The sequence below is a fragment of the Perognathus longimembris genome, chromosome 23 (genome assembly GCF_023159225.1).
Source record: "Perognathus longimembris pacificus isolate PPM17 chromosome 23, ASM2315922v1, whole genome shotgun sequence".
Taxonomy (NCBI): domain Eukaryota; kingdom Metazoa; phylum Chordata; class Mammalia; order Rodentia; family Heteromyidae; genus Perognathus; species Perognathus longimembris.
The window spans coordinates 30,985,257-31,005,849 of NC_063183.1; the positions used below are offsets into that span (position 1 = coordinate 30,985,257).

Sequence of the window (20,593 nt, forward strand, 5' to 3'; positions counted from 1 at the left end):
TGATGTATGAATTATCTAATAGACAAGGTTAATAAGCGAATGCTTTACTTACTAGGAGAAGTATCTCTGAAATATTTTCTGAAAATAAGCTGGTGGCTCATATCTGAAATCTTGACTACTTGGGAGGCTGAGAACAGAAAGATTGGGGCTTAAGGCCCCCTTTCTCTCTCTCTTTCTTTCTTTCTTTCTCTTTCTTTCTTTTCTTTCTCTCTTTCTTTCTCTCTCTCTTTCTTTCTTTCTCTCTTTCTCTCTTTCTTTCTTCCTTTCCTTTCCTTTCCTTTCCTTTCCTTTCCTTTCCTTTCCCTTCCCTTCCCAGTTCTGGGCTTGGACTCAGGGCCTGAGCCCTGTCCCTGACTTCTTTGTGCTCAAGGCTAGCACTCTGCCACTTGAGCCACAGTGCTACTTCAGGCTTTTTCTGTTTATGTGGGGCTGAGAAATGGAACCCAGGGTATTCATGCATGCTAAGCAAGCACTCTACCGCTAAGCCACACTTCCAGCCCTTGAGGCCCCTTTTCAATGAAGGGCTGGACACTGTTGGCACATGCTTGTTTTCTTAACTATTAGAATCGTGCATGCCAGAAAGTCAGGGCTGGAAGTGTGGTTCAGTGGTAAAAGTGCCTGCCTCACAAGCACAGGACAGTGTTCCAATCCCTGTACTCCCCTAAGAAAAAAAATTTTAAATCCCTGAGCCAGGGTCCAGTAGCTCACACCTATAATCCTCGCTACTCAAGAGGCTGAGATCTGAGATCCGAAGCCAGGCTAGGGCAGAAGAGTCCATGAGCCTTTTTCTTTTTGTCAGTGGAGGGGTTTGAACTCAGGGCCTGGGCTCTGTCCCTGTGCTCCTTTGCTCAAGACTAGCACTCTACCACTTGAGCTACAGCATTTCTTCTGGTTTTCTAGTGGTTAATTGGAGAAAAGAGGCTCACAGGCTTCCCTTTCTGGGCTGGCTTTGAAACGTGATCCTCAGACCTCAGTCTCCTGAGTAGCTAGGATTACAGGTGTGAGCCACCAGTGCCTGGCTCAGCTCCATGAGACTCTCTTATCTCCAGAAAAAGTCAAAGTAGCATTATGGCCCAAGTGATAGAGCGTTAGCCTTGAGCACAAAGAGGCTTAGGGACAGTGCCCAGGTCTTGAGTTCAAGTCCAAAGACTGGCAAAAAACCCTCCACCAAAAACAACCTCCCCCAAGAGAAAAGTTTTTTCTTAGAATAATTTCATGTTTACTACTTAAAGTACTGAAGTTATTATCATGAGCGTATCAGAGCTTTATTGAAATCAATTACATTCATCTTGAATTACGTGTGTTTGTAGGAAGGGTGAGCATTGTAATCCTTTTAATGCTTGAGTCTCTGCAATATTGAAGCCAGCTCTGGTAATTCAAAAAGTAAAGGAAGTGGCGCTGTGGCTCCAAGTGCTAGAGCACTAGCCTTGAGCAAAAAGAGCTCAGAGACAGTGCCTGGGCTGTGAGTTCATGCTCCAAGACTGACGAAAGGAAGGAAGGAAGGAAGGAAGGAAGGAAGGAAGGAAGGAAGAAAGGAAGGTTAACTTGCTGGGCAATGGTGGCTCACTCCTGTAATCCTAGCTACTCAGGAGTTTGAGGTCTGAGGATCATGGTTTCAAAGTCAGCCAAGACAGGGAAGTCTGTGAGACGTGTTTTTTTTTTTTTTTTTTTTTTTGTTGGTCAGTTGTGAGTCTTGAACTCTAGGTCTGGGCACTGTCCTTGAGCTCTTTCAACTCAAGGCTAGCATTCCACCACTTGAGCCACAGGGCCACTTCCAGTTTCCTAGTGGTTAATTGGAGATAAGAGTCTCACAGACTTCCCTGCCCTGCCTGGCTTTGAACTGCAATCCTCAAATCTCAGCTTCCTGAGTAGCTAGGATTACAGGTGTGAGCCACCAGTGCCCAGTTCTGTGAGATTTCTATCTCTAATTAACTACCAGAAAACCAGAAGTGGAGCTGTGGCTCAAAGTGGTAGAGCATAAGAACTCAGGGACAGTGCCCAGGCCCCGATTTCGAGCCCCATGACTGACAAAGAAAGAAAAAAGAGAAGACATCGGCTCCTCTTTTTACTTCCATCGTGATGGATGTCATTAGGTTTCCTGAGATGGGGGGAGGAGGCCTAACTTCGTTTGGCTGAACTTCTAGCCTGCTCTGCTAGCTTGCATGGTCTTACCAATCAAAATATCCAGAGAGCTTCAGGCAGCTCAGATTCCCATCATATACCCTATTCTGTCTATAAAGCATTCCTTACACTGAGAGAGGCGTGTTGGATTACAGGATTGCTGTGTCAGAGGCTTATCCTGAGCTTTGGGGAAAAATACTATGATCATAATGCATACCAGCAGTCACAGGGTCACCTTTCAGCACCGACAGCTAGCTTACTTGTGAAGGCCTGGAACAAAATAACCTCTACAAAGGGCACCAAATGAAGCAATCTCTAAAAAAGATGGACATGAAGTAGGGCATTTATGGCTCACACCTGTAATTCTAGCTACTCAGGAGGCTGAGACCTGAGGAAATTGGGAGTGAAGCGGTGACTCAAATGGTTACAAGCATTAGCCTTGAGTGAAAAAACTAAGGTACAGCACCTAGGACCTGAGTTCAAGTCCCAGTGCCAGGCCAAAAACAAATAAAAAGAGAGGCTGGAGATGTAACTAAATGGTTCCAAAGTAAAAATCACCAGCACAGGGGCTGGGGATATGGCCTAGTGGCAATAGTGCTTGCCTCATATGCATGAAGCTCTGGGTTCAATACCCCAGCACCACACATACAGAAAACAGCCAGAAGTGGCGCTGTGGCTCAAGTGGCAGAGTGCTAGCCTTGAGCAAAAAAAGAAGCCAGGGACAGTGTTCAGGCCCTGAATCTAAAGGCCCAGGACTGACCAGAAAAAAAAAAAAAATCACAAGCACAAAATCCTGAGTTCAAACACCAGTACACTTTTTTTCACCCAAGTTGATACATGTATGCATTGAATAGAACGATGTCTACATAATGCATATCCATGTATGCACCTATTGAAGGTATGCCGCTGGACTAGTCCTGCCTTTGTGGGTTGGTTAAGCTCTGGCTTTGGTGGGGATCAGCCTCTGGGAAGATTATCTTGGTGCAAATGTGGTTTGTAGACCCAGAAGGGAGGGAAGCAGGTGGAACCATCACTCTTCACAAGGTATGGGGGAATGCATGTTTGTGGCAAACAGAAGTCCATAGTGCTCACGTTAAGGTTATGTGGAATTCTCAAATGGGCAAAAACTAACCAGCAGTGACAGAGAATAAATAAGTGGTTTGCCTGGGGCCTGGAATTGATTTCAAATGAGGCACAAGGGCATGTTTTGGGGGGAATGGAAGTATTGTATATTTAGTTGGGGTGGCAGTTTCACAGACATGTACACACCCCCATGTATATCCATACTGTATAGTTCTACTCACATATAAAAGGAACACATTTTATTGTATATAAACGATATGTGAAATTGACTTAAAAACATAATGAGATACCACTTCACACTGACAACACCAAATGTTAGTGAGAATGTAGACTACCTGAAACTCTCATATGTTGTTAGTGTAAGTATGAAATTATACAACCATTTAAAATCTGCCTGGCAGTTACTTATAAAGTGAAACAAGCACACATTTTTTGACTCAGCAAATCACTTCTACTTACCCACCCAAGAGAAAACCTGTGTTCACACACACACACACACACATATACACACACACACACACACACACACACGGAATTATTCTGGAAAATTCATGGCAACTTTATTTATAATAGCCCAAAGTGGCTCAAATATTCAGTAACAGGGAGAGCTGATAAAAACAAACTGTGGCACATGAATAATACTAAACAATTAAAAAGAATGAATTGCTGGGGGCTGGGGATATAGCCTAGTGGCAAGAGTGCCTGCCTCGGATACACGAGGCCCTAGGTTCGATTCCCCAGCACCACATATACAGAAAACGGCCAGAAGCGGCGCTGTGGCTCAAGTGTCAGAGTGCTAGCCTTGAGCGGGAAGAAGCCAGGGACAGTGCTCAGGCCCTGAGTCCAAGCCCCAGGACTGGCCAAAAAAAAAAAAAAAAAGAATGAATTGCTGGACACTGGTGGCCCATGCCTGTAATCCTAGCTACTCAGAAGGCTGAGATCTGATCATCATAGTTTGAAGCCAGCCTGGGCAGGAAAGTTTCTTGTGAGACTCTTGTCTCCAATTAACCACCAAAAAGCTAGAAGTGTAACTGTACCTCAAGTGATAGAGCATTAGCCTTGAGTAAAAAAAAAAAAGCTCCAGGACAGTGCCCCGGTCCTGATTTCAAGTCCCAGGACTTGCACCAAAACAAACAAACAAAAGAATGAACTATTAGAATATGGCTCAAGTGGTAGAGCACCTAGCTCACTAGTGTGAAGTCTTAAATTTAAACTCCAGTACTGTCAAAAAAACCCAACCAAAACAAAAAGTTGTGCATTTCACTGTATTTGAATTTTATCTTCGTAGACAAAGATGAAAATAAAGTAGTTACTAAAAATTAGGGAAAAGACCCAACCTAGTTGGTCAGATTAGTACTTCAAATAACTTCAAACTACAATACTGTTAAAAATAGAAATAACTAAAATAAAATGAAATACAGTAACTTCATGTATCTTTTTGCTTTATCTGGGGTTTTTGGTGCTGGGGATCAAACTCAGGAGCTTGAACATGTTAGGCAAGAGCTCTATCTCTAAGTTATACCCCTAGTCCCTCAATTCTACTTTTAAATTTATGTATCAATGAGTGTGTGTGTGTGTGTGTGTGTGTGTGTGAGAGAGAGAGAGAGAGAGAGAGAGAGAGAGAGAGAGAGAGAGAGAGAACTAGTCCTGGGGCTTGAACTCAGGGCCTGGGCACTGTCTCTAAGCTTCTTTTGGCTCAAGGCTAGCACTCTACTCTACCACTTGAGCCACAGCACTACTTCTGGCTTTTTCTGAGTAGTTTATTGGAGATAAGGGTCTCATGGACTTTCTTGCCTGGGCTGGCTTCAAACCACGATCCTTAGATCTCAGCCTCTTGAGTAACTAGGATTACAGGTATGAGCTACTGATGTCTGGGCTAATTGTACATTTTTAATGAAATATGCTCTGAGGAAAAATAATCAACCGCAATGAAAAACTGATTTTCAAAGTTATCTCACTAGATGCAATATAACTTTTGTATCCTGAAATTATTATATGTTCAATAAAAGAAAACATTTCCATTAATGTTATCAAAATATTAAGCCTAATAAAAAAAGAACTACAAATAGAAAGCCAAAAATGTGGAGTAAATCCCTGAAATCTTAAAATTTAATTGGAAAAAAGAGTCAGTGTCCAATCTGGTAACAATCAGTGGGCATTCTAACTATCCATCTTAGAATCTTTGACTAAAATCTTAAATTAGGTTGGGCACTGGTAGCTCATGCCTGTAATCCTAGCTACCCAGGAAACTGAGATCTGAGGATTATGGTTCAAAGCCAGTCCAGACAGGAAAGTCCATGAGACTTTGATCTCCAATTAACCACAGAAAAAACTAGAAGTAGAGTTGTGGCTAACCTGGTAGAGTGCTACCCTTGAGCACAAAAGCTCAGGGATAGTGCCTAGACCCTGAGTTTAAGCCCCAGGACTGGCATAACAACAACAAACCACATTCATTGTCATCTTTGGACAACAGTAGATCCGAGCAGGTTCGAATTCTGATTATCTCTCTTACACATTTTTTTTCTTCATTTTTCTAAACTTTGGTTTTCTCCTCTCTAGCCTTCATAGAGTTTATCAGGCAATTAATGTCAGAGTAAAATATAACGTAAAACATGTTATTAATGAATTGCATCATTACGCTGGCTAGGATTGTGTAGGTCCCAGGGCAGCAGAAGGAAGGCATCCTGGGGTCAGAATCAGTTATGGAGTAAGTGTAACTCAGTTTGTAAAAGTGTCAGTGTTTTTTTTTAATCATTGAATTCAGTACTTGTCAGATCCTCAATGAACCTCTCTGCCATCAAACTCCAAAACTATGAATTTCCAGACGAAAATGATGAAGCAAGTTTAACACCTGGTAAATAGTAGCTTTAAGAGCTAATGAAGATTAAGCTGGTTGCTTTTTTTTGTTTGTTTGTTTAGAGAAGCCTACTAGGAGACCTCAGGAAATCTGATAAACTGTTAAGTCAAAGTGCATTTACACCTGCGGTTGGTTTGGTTGAAATCTGTTGTGGAATTAGAAGACCAAATGATATGGGTGAGAATCTAATCAGGTTTTAGATACCAGCTAAAGACAATAGGAAAGGAAACATGGGTTTGGGGCTCAAAGAAAGGACTTGATCAGATGATTAGAAGAAAAGTTTCTGACAATGAGGTTTGTTAAACTTTAAAGCATGTTAACATGGAATGCGACAAAATTTTCTTCTCTGGGAGAACTTTAAAGGTAGATTAGATTTCTCTCAGTGTGAGGTGGCTTAGATAAAGATACACCTTCAGAAAGATGTGCTGATGGGTCTTCCGCAGGTTGGGAGTCTACAAAGGCCTTTGGCTCACCTACCTGTCATCAGTCACAGCCTTAGTGGGTAATCATTCTAACTGCGTTTTCGGATCTTTTTTGATAACTTTATAGTTAATTTAATTCCTACATAGTCTAATAAGGAATTCAGCTTTTCTTCAGTCTTTTTTGAAAAAAAAATTCTTGATGTATTTAGTAATGGATATGGCTTAGGCACATTTAACTATTTTTGTCTTTACTGAAGTTTAATTTACCCTTTTTAGTTGATGAGTTTTAACAAATACATATAGTTGTTTGACAAAGAATCAGAGCAAGCAGGAAGACATGCTTAGGTTTCCATGGGGGGGGGGGGGCAGGGTAATGCAGTTGGAGGAGAATAAGAAAGATGGTGACTTAAAACATTTTTTAAAAAATTTAATAGGGGGGCTGGGGATATGGCCTAGTGGCAAGAGTGCTTGCCTTGTATACATGAGGCCCTGGGTTCAATTCCCCAGCACCACATATACAGAAAATGGCCAGAAGTGGCGCTGTGGCTCAAGTGGCAGAGTGCTAGCCTTGAGCAAAAAGAAGCCAGGGACAGTGCTCAGGCCCTGAGTCCAAGGCCCAGGACTGGCCAAAAATAAAATAAAATAAAATAAAAATAAAAATTTAATGGGAACCAAAGTTACATTTAACTATGGTAAGATCTGGTACTTTCAATATTGAGCAGTTAAACTCACTTTGTCCCTCACAAAGTTAATAATGACCTGACTTGGTCCTTTTAGGATTACATTTATTTGGTCAGTGGTATTCTGTAGTGTCAGCAGTGAAGAAAGATGTTCATTATAAATGCTTTTAGGATTAACAGGTAAGATGTGTCTCTGGGTGATTTCTTTTTCCTTTTTTTCATTTTTTTTTTGGCCAGTCTTAGGGCTTGAACTCAGGGCCTGGGCACTGTCCCTGATGCTTTTTCTCAAGGCTAGCTCTCTACTTCTTGAACCACAGCGCCACTTTTGGCTTTTTCTGTTTATGTGGTACTGAGGAATCCAGGGCTTCATGCATGCTAGGCAAGCACTCTGCCACTAAGCCACAATATCTCTTTCCCTCTCTCTCCCCCTCCCTCCCTCGCTCTCTTTCTCTTTTCTTCTTTTTCTTTCTGTACTGGAATTTGAACTAAGGGGCTCCCTCACACTTGCTAGGTATGCATTCTAACACTCGAGACACACACCCAATCCTTCCTTTCATCCCTCCAATAAAATATTCCAATTATTTTCTTGTTACAGCTTTAATAGAGCCTAGAATTTTCAAGGCATTTTCATTTCAGTTAGTCCTTTTGTTCCCACAAGTAATATATACTCAAAGTCAACGTGCTTTGATTTTTTGTTTGGAAAGTATAATCACTGTAATTTATTGTATTTATTGTATCAGGGAGAAGACTGGCTGGTAGTAAGTTCCACTTAGCTATTTCAAATGTTGAAATAGGGATTTATGATTAACCTGTGCCGAAATACTTCTGAGCCTGAGATAGAGGAAAAACAACAACAACAAAAAACATAAACCTGCCTCCGACTGAATGCTTACGAATGAATATTCTTGGGCATTTTGCTAAATGCTTTCCCTTGCTGACAGCTGCTCGGGCTAGAATTCTATCGCAGATCCAGCCGCCATTTAAATTAAAACAGCAACAACAACAATAACAAGGAAACACACATGCCTCCTGGGGCCTCTTTCATTAATAGCCGCCACAGCTGCCACACCCTCTATAACTCGAGACCCTGGCACTATAATTGGGATAATTGAATCTCGGGACTTGGATCTCCGAGGTCATCAAGCTTGAAAGGGGCGACAGCTGTTCTCTTTACCAGTAGATTGAAAATCACAGTGCTCAAAGCGAGGGCCAAAACATGTCTGGGGTGTGTGTGTGTGTGTGTACTGGGGATGCACCCAGGCTATAATCATTACATATATGTACCATATATCACATATTACAGATGACGCACAAATGTGAAGCTTCAAATACTTTGCTGCCAAGGGCAAAGGAAAGAAATATGGCCTTCTGGGGGTCTACAAACAATGCAGAAAACAGAATTACTCCCCCCACCTCCCCCAAGAACAAAGAACAAACCCAGCAGAGACCCACATGGGGGGGGGGGGAGGAGAAGGTAGAGACCCCTTGCATTCAGGTAGAGGTCCATAAAAGGAAACCTAACGGATAGAGGGAAAACCCCAAAGAGTCTTTTCTCCCATTCCCCCAGCTCTGGAGTACCAGTACCCTCCCCTCCTTTTATTAGAAAAGCCGGGAAACTCCTTTTTACATGGAAGTGGGAGGGAAGGGTTCCCAGGGTGCCTGGACGGCATCAAGCAGGTAGATTATGTCTAATGCCTGAATAAATAGAAAAAAAAATGCCCCGGGTCCCGGGGCGAGGGAATCTTATTTCATGCCCTTTCAAGGTCCCTCTGGTTCAAGGATACTGTCATTCTCAGGGCTGCGCTGGAGGGAGGGCCTGCAGCCTCCATGCTGCCATGGAAACACGCCGCCGTGTTCCTTTTTCCTTACGTGAGGGGCGGAGGGCGGGCGCTCCTCCTCAGCCACCTATCATGCGCAGGAGCTTTTGAGTGGCTGGCGGAAGCAGCCAATGGGAGATCCGCTAGTACGTGACGTGCCGGGGGGGGGAGGAAAGGGGCGGGAGGGAGGAAAGCTCGCGGCCCGTGGCGGCGGCGGCGTTGGCGGTGGCGGCGAGAGCGGCGTCCCGCGGAACGAGCTGGCGGGGCTTGGAGAACGGTGCCGAGACCTCTAGCTCGAGCGCGAGGGGACCCCGCGCCGGAATGCCCGGTACTGCTCGGAGAACAATAACGCGCGCGCCCCGCAGTCGGCTCCGGAGGCCTGGGTTTCCCGAGTCTGAAGGGGGACGGCTGCCCGGAGGGGGGCGGGGCGGCAAGCATGGCGGCGGCGGCGGGGAAGGGGAAGGGGCTGGAGAGGGCCCTGTGGAGCGAGCGGGGTTGGGGAGCGGCGGCTGGGCGGGCTGGGTGGGCGCGAGGAAGCGCGCGCGCGCGGGGGTGCGTGTGTGAGTGTGTGTGTGTGTGGAGGGGGGCGGCTCCTGCGCACGGAGCGGACATTACAAAGCAGCCGTGGAGGGAGGGGGGGCGTGGAGGCGCCCGAAGGACGTTGGGAGGCGGGAGGGGGGCGCGATGGGAAAAGGGGCGGGGAGAGAAGAGGTTGGGGAGGGGAGGACAGGCCACCCGCGGGGAGGAGAGGGGAGGGAAGACGGGGTGCGCGGGGGTGGGGTGGGGTGGGGGGGAGAGGGGAGGTGGGGTGGCGGGAGAACACGCGGGCTGGGAGGTAGGTGTGAGAGGCTCTTGAGGAGGGAAGCCCTGGCCTGCCCGCTCCCCTCCCTCGCCAGCTCCCGGGTTTACACTCAGAGGGTGTGAGGAAGGCATCCTAAGGTGACCCCCAGAACGGGTCTTTTGTTATTCCACTCCAGGGGAGCAGATGGACCCTACTGGAAGTCAGTTGGATTCAGATTTCTCTCAGCAAGATACTCCTTGCCTGATAATTGAAGATTCGCAGCCCGAAAGCCAGGTTCTAGAGGATGAGTCTGGTTCTCGCTTCAGCATGCTGTCCCGACACCTTCCGAATTTACAAATGCACAAAGAGAACCCTGTGCTGGTGAGTGAAAATGATTGGGCAGGGTTGTTCTTTTTTTAAACTTTGCCTTGTTTTTTTTTTTTTTTATAATAACCAGCATACCTCAGTGTTTTTTGGTTACAGTTGGTTGGAAAAATAAAATCAACATGGCTACCAAAACTGTGTCCCATTCTGGACTATTTAGTATACGGTGTTTATATTATCTGTGTGTGTTTTCTAGGATGTTGGGTCCAATCCAGAACAGACATCTGCAGAACAACAAGGAGACAGTAATAGTGGGTTCAATGAACAGTTGAGGGAAAACAAGTCTGAAGGTGAGATGTTTAAATCTCTCAGTGTTCTTTACTTTTTTTTTTTTTTTGAAGGTGGTGGTGGTAGGTTTAAAACATTACATGATTGTGGAAATAAATGTAAAATGGTCTCGTGCAGTATCTGGTGCATAAGAAACATTGAAGCACTCATGGAGTTCCAGTGTGGCATAGTAGAGTAGGATTGTCTGTATTCCTGAATTTATATTGACGTTTGGTGGTAAATCTCTTTTGTGCTAATAACCAGTTTTTCCTTTTTTTCAGGCCCTGTGGATTCTTCACATTTAGAAACAAGTGGTACCTTCAGTCAGGTCATTGACCAGTTACCTCAGCCAAATAGGACCAGCAGGTATTACTAATGTTTGAATTTGCTAATGGATGAACTCATCATCTGTTCCTGTTGCCTCATCCTAGTAATGGGATTTGAGGATTGAATAGGTAGTTATTGTGTTAGAAGTGAAAGCTGATCTTCTTTGTAAAGGTAGTTTTTGTTGTTGTTCGTTGTGGAGCTTGAACTCAGGTCTGGGTGTCTCTGAGCTCTTTTGCTAGAGGGTAGCACTCTACCACTTTGAGCCACAGCTCCACTTCTGGCTTTTTGGTGATGAAGAGTCTCATGGACTTTCCTGTCTAGGCTGTCTTTGAACCATGATTCTCAGATCTCAGTCTCTCCTGATTAGCTAGGATTACAGGCATGAGCCCCTGGCACCCAGCTCCTCACCACGTTAAAAAAAAAAAAAAAGTATTGTTATTATAGAAGTGATGTACAGAGAGATTACAATTACATGAGTCAGATACATTTCGTTTCGCACAGTGTCATCTGTTCCCTCATTCTCTCCCATTCCCTCCCTCCAATTTCCATACACGAGTTATGTAGTTCACTTTCATCAATGTTCAGTGTGCTCCACTGTTGCACTTTTTCACCCTTTCCCTCAAGTTCTGTGGCCTACTCCCCACCTTCCTGAAGATATAAACGTGAACATGCTGACTATCCTCTTTTGGTCTCACCGATGTCTCTTGACTACTTTCGTATCTAAAATGTTTAGTTCGGGCTGGAAATATGGCTTAGCAGTAGAATGCTTGCCTTGCATGCATGAAACCCTGGGTTTGATTCCTCAGCACCACATACATAGAAAAAGCCAGAAGTGGCGCTGTGGCTCAAGTGGCAGAGTGCTAGCCTTGAGCAAAAAGAAACCAGGGACAGTGCTCAGGCCCTGAGTCCAAGCCTTGGCCTGGCAAAAAAAAAAAAAAAAAAAATTTAGTTCATACTCAAACAGCATTTAGTTCTTACTCTGTTTTATGTATATTATCACTGTTCATTTTTTAAATCTGTTATGACCAATATTGGATATTAGATATGTAATCTCATTTTACCTGTGAAACAGTTGTGCAATGAAGATATCATATTACTTCCATTGTTGTGAAGAGGAAGGCAATGGGCAAAACAGCTAAATAATTTTCTCTAGGAAACATTAATAGTGAGAGGTCTGGGCTTTCAGTCTGTTCTTTCTAATGCAGATGCTTCCCTTTTCTTACTATTCAGTGCTTCTCAGTCTTCTGCCTTAATTCTGATCTGGTCAAAGAATAACACAGACAACTTTAGTAGGACTCTTGAGGTTCTGGAGTAGACTGGAGATAAGAGAATGTTGGTTTGGTGTGGTTAAAGACTTGGCTTTCTCATTTATCTTGGCCTTATGTTTGCCTGCATTTTATACTTTGGGTTTGTGCACAAATTTGTCTCACATCCAGTAAAAATGAATGACTCAGAATAACCTGCAAACTGGTGGGCTTTTTTGGCTAGTAGATGGGTTTTATTTGGCTGACACCTGGTAAAATATACTGGAGTTAGTTACAATTTAAAAATTACTCATAAAACTTGCATTTCTGGCTTCTGACCCTCTTAGTCCTTATAGAGCACAGTTAGTTGGTACCAACTAGCTTCCATTCATTGGGATTAGACAGCAAGTGCAATCCTTTGCTGGTGTCCCTGGAGTCCCTACAAAACTCACCATTGCAGTTGGATCCTAAAGCCAGGTGTTGTTTTCCCATTTGTCACAGTGCTTGTGCTTTGGTTCCTGTACCCAGTGGCTGCACTCACTGTTACCTTCTGGTACCTTTAGGAGCCTCTGTCAGGTGTACCTGTGCTTTTATGGCTGAGCATCCTGGTTTGAATGAAGGGAGCCGTATAACGCCATTGTGAATGAAACAATACTGTTTGAGTTGTTCCATGTCACTTCTTTTCCTTAGTGGTTGCTCTTTTTCTCTAGAACTTGATTGAATGTTAAGTCAACAGGGAGGCACTTGAGTGCCCCAAAGGGGCTTTGTTATCATGGAGCTTATAACTTGCTTGGGGAACAGATGTTTAACTTAGTCATCACATTAGTAGCTATTCAATTAATGACTGGGATTATTGAAAAGAAGAGAAAAAATATAAACCCAATCTGGGGTGTAAGGGAACACTTTTTTTTTTTTTTTTTTTTGCCAGTCCTGGGGCTTGGACTCAGGGCCTGAACACTGTGCCTGGCTTCTTTTTGCTCAAAGCTAGCACTCTACCTCTTGAGCCACAGTGCCACTTCTGGCTTTTTCTGTGTATGTGGTGTTGAAGAATCGAACCCAGGGCTTCATGCTTGCTAGGCAAGCACTCTACCAGTAAGCCACATTCCCAACCTGGAACACATCTTTGAGGTGCAGTGTAGACAAATAGCAATTTACTAGGCAAAGTTGGAGAGCTAAGGAGAATCACAAACTATGAGAAGAGATGTTTTCATACAGAGTAAACTGTAAAGTATGTGTGCCAAGGCCATGACACTGGAGAGAAAGAGAGGTAGACTTCACAGAAATGGATGTTCTTTAGAACATTTGTATGTAACCTTTATTCCCTAGATATTCTGAAAAAAATTATCTGATTAGGATTTTTTTTTTTTCTAGTCCTTGGGCTTAAACACAGGGCCTGAGCACTGTGTCCCTGAGCTTCTTTTTGCTCAAGGCTAGCACTCTACCTTTTGAGCTGCAGCACCACTTTGGGCTTTTTCTGTTTATGTAGTACTGAGGAATCGAACCTGGCTGGGGTTTCATGCATGGTAGGCAAGCACTCTAGGCTGAACACTGTCCATTAGCTTTTTTGCTGAAGGCTGTGGTTTGCCACTGAAGCCAGAACTCCATTTCTGGCTTTTGTTGGTGTTTAATTGAAAGTCTTATGGAGTCCGCCACTGGTGGCTCAAACCTATAATCCTAGCTGCTCAGGAGGCTGAGATCTGAGGGTTGTGGTTCGAATCCAGTCTGGGCAAAAAAGTCCCTGAGGGACTCATCTCCAATTAACCACTCAAAAACCGGAAAAGTGAAGCTGTGGCTCAGTGATAGAGCTCTGGCCTTGAGCAAAAGAGCTCAGGGATAGCACTCAGGCCCTGCGTTCAAGTCCTCCAGCTGACAAAAGTCTCACAGAGTCTTCTGCCTGGGCTGGCTTTGAACCATGATCTTCATATCTCAGTCTTCTGAGATACAAAGGATTATAGGCTATGATTATAGGTGTGAGCCACACCAGAACCTGTCTTGCACGTTTCTTCTCCCCCCAACCCCCTCCCCAGTATTGCACTTGTGCTCTCATTTGGCTTTCATATTCTCAGCTGGTGCTCTACTTGAACCGTATGAAGATCATGGTTCAAAGCCAGAGTTCAAGACCTAGCACCACTTCCAGTTTTTTGATGGTGAATTGGAGATAAGAGTCTCACGGATTTTCCTGCCAGGGCTGGCTTTGAACCTCGATCCTCACATCTTAGCCTTCTGAGTAGCTAGGATTACAGGTGTGAGCCACCAGCGCCCAGCACATTTTACTTCAAAATGTTATATATAAATACAAATATAAGTACATAACATATATAAATATATACATATAAATAACATCTTGGGATTGATGTGTGTATGTTTATGTGTGTCTGTATGTGTGTGTTGGTACTAGGGCTTGAACTCAAATTCTAGCGGTCTTTTCTTGTTTTTTTTTTTGCTCCAGGCTGGTGCACTGCTACTTGAGCCATACTTCTGGCTTTTTGCTGGTTGGAGAGACGAGTCTCATAGACTTTTCTGCCCTAGCTGGCTTTGAATCATGATTGTTAAAGGCCAGGATTACAAGCATGAGCCAGTAGCACTTGGTTGGGATTGGCCTTTTTTCTTTCAGGATAACTCCTGGGGAGATCATTCTAGTGTTTTTATGTATCAGTAATTCAGTTGATTTGGCTTTGTAGTGTTCTGTGGTATGGATGTACTGCAGTTCATATTTAAAAATTTTAAGTACAAATTAGTTGCTATTTAACAAAGCGTTTATGAATACAGTGCATCTTGGTCATTGTTACCCTTTTAATATTCTCACTCCCATGACTCACCCCTGTCCTTAATTTTGTAGAATATACATGGATTTCTTGACTGCATTCTACCCCCACTTTGCTGCTTTGTTAGTCTACTCCTTTTCCCTTGGCCCTACCCCCACTCTTGCAAGTCTGCAGTTTAATCATTTATGTATTGAAGTGCATCTGGGTTGCTTCCAATTTTTGTCTGTTGTGAATAAAACAGTTATTAACATTTGTGTACCAGGTTTTGTGTAATGTAAATCTTAATTGCTCAAGTTTTTGGTTACCTGGTTGTATTGTAGTTGCATGTTCAGTTTTTAAGAAACTGCTAGACTGTTTGCTAGAATAGCCATGTTATTTTTTGTTTTTCCTCCATCTTTACAAGCATTTTGTCACTTTTTTTTTGGTCATAGCACTGGCTGAGCATTGTTGTAGCACTGGGTAACAGAGCATTCTTTTTATTTTAGCTCTTCTGACCAAACATTGTGAGTTGTAGTTTAAATTCACATTCCCTAATGGTGTTGAAGCCCCCCACCCCCTTTTTTTTGGCCAGTCCTAGGTTTGAACTCAGGGCCTAGGAGCTGTCCCTGAGCTTTTTTGTGCTCAAGGCAGCACTCTACCACTTGAGCCACAGTGCCATTTCTGAGTAGCTTATTGGAGATTAGAGTCTCACGGACTTTCCTGCCTAGGCTTTCAACCATGGTCCTCAGATGTCAGCCTCCTGAGTAGTTAGGATTTATAGGCATGAACCACCAACACCTGGCTTGAATATCTTATTTTTTAAAATTTGTGGTCCACATCAGGAAATTCATGTCTTTTGTTCATGTCTTTTGTTTGTTTTCTAATAGTTAAATTTTCTAATTTATTCATTTAAATTTTTTTACTGTTGTGTTCTGAGACCTTTTTCTTGTTGGAATTAGCAGAGTTTGAACTTAGGGCTTCACATTTGCTAGGTTGCTGTTTTGCCTCCAGCCCTGTTTTTGCTAATTATTAGTTTTTTGGTCATGGGGCTTGAACTTGGCCTAGGCTCTGTCCCTGAGCTCTTCAGTTCAAGGCTTACGCTGTACCACTTGATCCACAGCACCACTTCTGGTTTTCTGGTGGTTAATTGAAGATAAGAGTATCACAGACTTTCCTGTCCTGGCTGGCTTTGAACCTCAATCCTCAGATCTCAATCATCTCCTGAGTAATTAGGATTACAGGCATGAGCTACTGGTGCCTGGCTTTGCTAATTATTTGGAAATAATTATTTGGCCTTGGAAACTTTTCTGCCCCTGCTGGTCTTGAACCTTAGTCTTTCTGCTCTCAGCCACTTGAACGTCTAGGATTATAGACATAGCCACTTGCTCCTGGTTAAGACTTAAAAAAAATATATGTATATTTATATATTCTAAATACTAGTCTATTGTGGAATATGTCACTTACAATTTTTACAAATTTTCTAGTTTAAAATTTTTTTTTTTGGTTGGTTGTGAGCCTTGAACTCTGGGCCTGGGTACTGTCCCTGAGCTCTTCAGCTCAAGGCTAGTGCTCCATCACTTGTGCCACAGTGCCACTTCTAGTTTTCTGGTGGCTAATTAGAGATGACGAGTCTCATGGACTTTCCTGCCCAGCCTGGCTTTGAACCATGATCCTCAGATCTCAGCCTCCTGAATATGAGGATTAGAGGCATAAGCCACCTGTATCTGGCTTATTTTAAAAAATTTTTTTTTTTTTGGCCAGTCCTGGGCCTTGAACTCAGGGCCTGAGCACTGTCCCTGGCTTCCTTTTGCTCAAGGCTAGCACTCTGCCACTTGAGCCACAGTGCCCACTTCTGGCCATTTTCTGTATATGTGGTGCTGGGGAATTGAACCCAGGGCCTCAAGTATATGAGGCAAGCTCTCTTGCCACTAGGCCATATCCCCAGCCCACTTATTTTTAATTTTTTGTGTGCTGGTACTGGGGCTTGATCTTAGGGCTTGACCCTTAGCACTTTGTCTTAATGTTTTCACTCAAACCTGATGCTCTACCATTTGAGCCATAGCTGCACTCCAGCTTTTTGGTGGTTAATTGGAGATAAGAATCTCATGGCCTTTCTTGCCTGAGCTGGCTTTGCACCTGGCTTCTCAGATCTTAGCTTCCTGAGTAGCTGGGATTACAGGTAGGTGCCACTGGCATCTGGCTTTTTTTTTTTTTTTTTTTTGAGATGGAGTCTTTACATAGTATAGATGTCCTAGAACTCCTGTGTAGCCTAGGTTGATCTCTTAACTAGTGGTCCTCCTGCCTCCGCTTCCCAGGTGCTGGCTTACAAGCACGTACCACCACACCCACTTTTGCATGAATTCTTTGTATTTTATATCTTTAGTTGTACTAGTTACAAACATTTTTCCTAATTAGGTTTCAGTTATGTTTTCAGTGTTATGTATGTTTGTTGGTTTTTTTTGGGAAGTCTTGGGGCTTGGATTCAGGGCCTGAGCACTGTCCCTGGCTTTTTTTTTTTTGCTCAAGGCTAGCACTCTAACCCTTAAGCCACAGCGCCACTTCTGGCTTTTTCTGTGTATGTGGTACTGAAGAATCTAACCCAGGGCTTCATGCATGTTAGACAAGCACTCTACCATTAGGCCATATTCCCAGCCCCATGTTGTTTTTTTTTTTTTGGCCAGTCCTGGGCCTTGGACTCAGGGCCTGAGCACTGTCCCTGGCTTCTTCCCGCTCAAGGCTAGCACTCTGCCACTTGAGCCACAGCGCCGCTTCTGGCCGTTTTCTGTATATGTGGTGCTGGGGAACCGAACCTAGGGCCTCGTGTATCCGAGGCAGGCACTCTTGCCACTAGGCTATATCCCCAGCCCCATTTTAACAAAAATTTTTTGAACTCTTTCCCTGTTGTTTTTTTTTGTTTTTGTTTGTTTGTTTTTTGCCAGTCCTGGGGCACTGTCCCTGAGCTTCTTTTGCTCAAGGCTAGCACTCTACCACTTGAGCCACTGCTCCTCTTTTGGGTTTTTCTGCTTATGTGATACTGAGGAATTGAACCCAGAGCTTCATGCATGCTAGCTAGACAAGCACTCTACCACTAAGCCACATTCCCAGCCCCTCTCCCTGTTGGTCCAGTGCATATCATGTAACAGCTCAGGGATTCTTTTAAATGCAAGATTCTCCTATCTTTGTTCATAAGATAAAATTGATGTATATTCTTTTCTGTTCTGTATTGTTCAGTTCAGGATAGTAATCTTTTTGGTACTTTCTCTGGCACTAAAGGAATGTGGTTTGTTTACATCTTCAAGTTGGGTGTGTATGGGGAGTCAGAGTAAAGTTCAGTGTGGTTTGAATAGGGTGCTGCCCTACCTGGGAACAGAAAATGATTGTGTCCTTCCACTGTGTAGTGTTCTAGGAATGGCAGTGGAGTCTGGTCCTGCAGTGGAGGAAGAGAAGGAAGAGTTAGAAGACGAGAAAGAAGAGGTGGAAGAAGAGGCTCCAGATCGAACCACACACTCCCATTGTACTGAAGGTAGCTTTGTACTTTTTTCAGGATAGCAGAATCTCTTGTATTCTCTTACTATGAACATGTAGATGTCTAAATTTCACTTTACCAAGTTGTAGGTTTTTCATGATTAAATTCAGGATTACTAGGAGATTTGCTATTTAAGGTATTCCACTTAATTTGGTATTGAGAATTTATAGCTCTGTTATATTTAATTTTCCATGTTAGCTTTTCATTGCTGTGATAAAATACCTAACTTAAAGGAGGAAAAGTTTTACAGTTTTGTGTGTGTGTGTGTGTGTGTGTGCGTGCGCGCTCGCGCGCCAGGACCAGGGCTTGAACTCAAGGTCTGAGCACTGTCCTTAGCTTTTTTGCTCAAGGTTATCCACAGCTCCACTTTTGGCCTTTTGGTGGTTAATTGGAAATAAGAGTTGTGGATTTCCTTCCTGGACAGACTTCAGATCTCTTCTTCCTGTGTAGCTAGGAGTATAGGCAATTCCTGGGCTTGTAAGGCTGTATATATTCATGCTCAGGATCTCGTGTGCTTGGCGAGAGACCTCCTGTTGAGTTACCTCCTGACCTCTTATTCCTTTTCTTGGAAAAATGTTGTGGGTACAGCTTTGATGTGGTTTGAAAATGTAACATGATTTTCTTGGTAAGAGTGGGTTTAAGTGTCTCTCTCTCTTTCTCCCTCCCTCCCTCCTAGATGCGCTTCATGAGCTTTTTTCCTCAAGGCTAGTGCCCTACCACTGAAGCTGCACTTGTGGCTTTTTGATAGTTAATTGGAGATAGGAATCTTACAGACTTTGCTGCCTAGGCTGGCTTTGAACTGTGATTCTCAGATTTCTGCCTCTTGAGTAGGATTATAGGCCTAAGGCATCAGTACTCCGCTTCTTTTTTTGTGGGAGAGGGCCTTGAACTCAGGTCCTTATGATCTTACTTGGCTTTTCTGATCAAGCTGACACTCTTAACATTTGAGCTACCCCTTCACTTCCGTTTTTTTGGTGGTTAATTGGAAATATGAATCATATGTAATTTTTTGCTTGGGCTGTCTTTGAACCATAGTTTTCCGATCCCAGCCTCCTGAGTAGTTAGGATTATATGTGTGAGCCATCATGCCCAGTTAGGGACAGTGTGGTGTTGTCTTGTCCCATGTCTTCCCCCCTCCCCCTCCTGGGAACTCAACCTGGGCACTGTCCATGAACTTCTTTTTGTTCAAGGCAAGGTTCATGAACTTCTTTTAGTTCAAGGTAAGTGTTCTACCACTTGAGCCCCAGCCCCCCACTTCTGGCTTTTATGAGTAGTTTATTGGAGATGAGTCCCATGGAGGCTGGCTTTGAACCTCCATCTTCAGATCTCAGCCTTCAGAGTACCTAAGATTACAGGTGTGAGCCACCAGTGCCCTGCTTGGACAGCAGTTTTGATATCAATTTTCTTTGAATATTTTTCCTAGATTCTGCTTCATCACAGTTGGGCTTTGGGGTTCTGGAACTCTCCCAGAGTCAGGATGTTGAGGAACAGACTGTCCCATATGAAGTAGACCAAGAACATCTTCAGTCAATAACTACCAACTCTGGCCACATGCTGTCTGAGGTGGATGCAAATGATGGTATGAAACATGTTTTTTTTTCTTTTTTGTCAGTCATGGGGTTTGAGCTCAGAGCCTAGGCCCTGTCCCTGAGCTCTTTTGCTCAAGGCTAGTGCTTTATCACTTGAGCCACAGTGCCGCCTTTTTGTTTTCTGGTTCTTAATTGGAGTTAAGATTCTCATGGACTTTATTGCCTGGGCTGTCTTTGAACCACAATCCTCAGGTCTCAGCCTCCTGAGTAGCGTGGGTTACAGGTGTAAGTCACTAGTGCCCGGCTTTAAATTGATATTATTTCTAGTAAAAGCTTTGCCTGTTAAGAATCATTTGGACTGTGGGCTGGGAATATGGCCTAGTGGCAAGAGTGCTTGCCTCGTATACATGAAGCCCTGGGTTCGATTCCCAAGCACCACATATACAGAAAATGGCCAGAAGTGGTGCTGTGGCTCAAGTGGCAGAGTGCTAGCCTTGAGCAAAAAGAAGCCAGGGACAGTGCTCAGGCCCTGGCCAAGGCCCAGGACTGGCAAAAAAAAAAAAAGAATCATGTGGACTATACTTTGAAAAGTTAAATATTTCCTTTTTGTCTTCTTCTGAAACTTCAAGCAATTAAACTTGAAGAACAGTCTAAAGAAGAGATTGCCATGGCAGAACAGCCCAGCAAAGACATCCTTGTGATTCCACAGCCCAGTAAAAGTGTGTATGTGCTGGAAGAGCAAGAAGCACCACCTGCAAGGTAAATCTGGTTGTTTCTGAAACGTGTCTACATATTTTGTGATGGGTTTGTT

The 20,593-nt window shown here is 43.7% G+C and overlaps 1 protein-coding gene across 1 annotated transcript in view; it reads left to right on the plus strand.

Moving 5' to 3' along the window:
* Positions 1–9,183: 9,183 nt before the first annotated feature.
* Tp53bp1 (tumor protein p53 binding protein 1) overlaps positions 9,184–20,593 on the plus strand; it is a 66,334-nt gene continuing 54,924 nt past the window's right edge. Inside the window, 7 exon segments of the mRNA XM_048333132.1 lie at positions 9,184–9,308; positions 9,958–10,142; positions 10,342–10,435; positions 10,694–10,778; positions 18,126–18,250; positions 19,677–19,832; positions 20,412–20,541. Coding sequence (XP_048189089.1) covers positions 9,302–9,308; positions 9,958–10,142; positions 10,342–10,435; positions 10,694–10,778; positions 18,126–18,250; positions 19,677–19,832; positions 20,412–20,541 — 782 coding nt within the window. The 5' untranslated portion in view covers positions 9,184–9,301.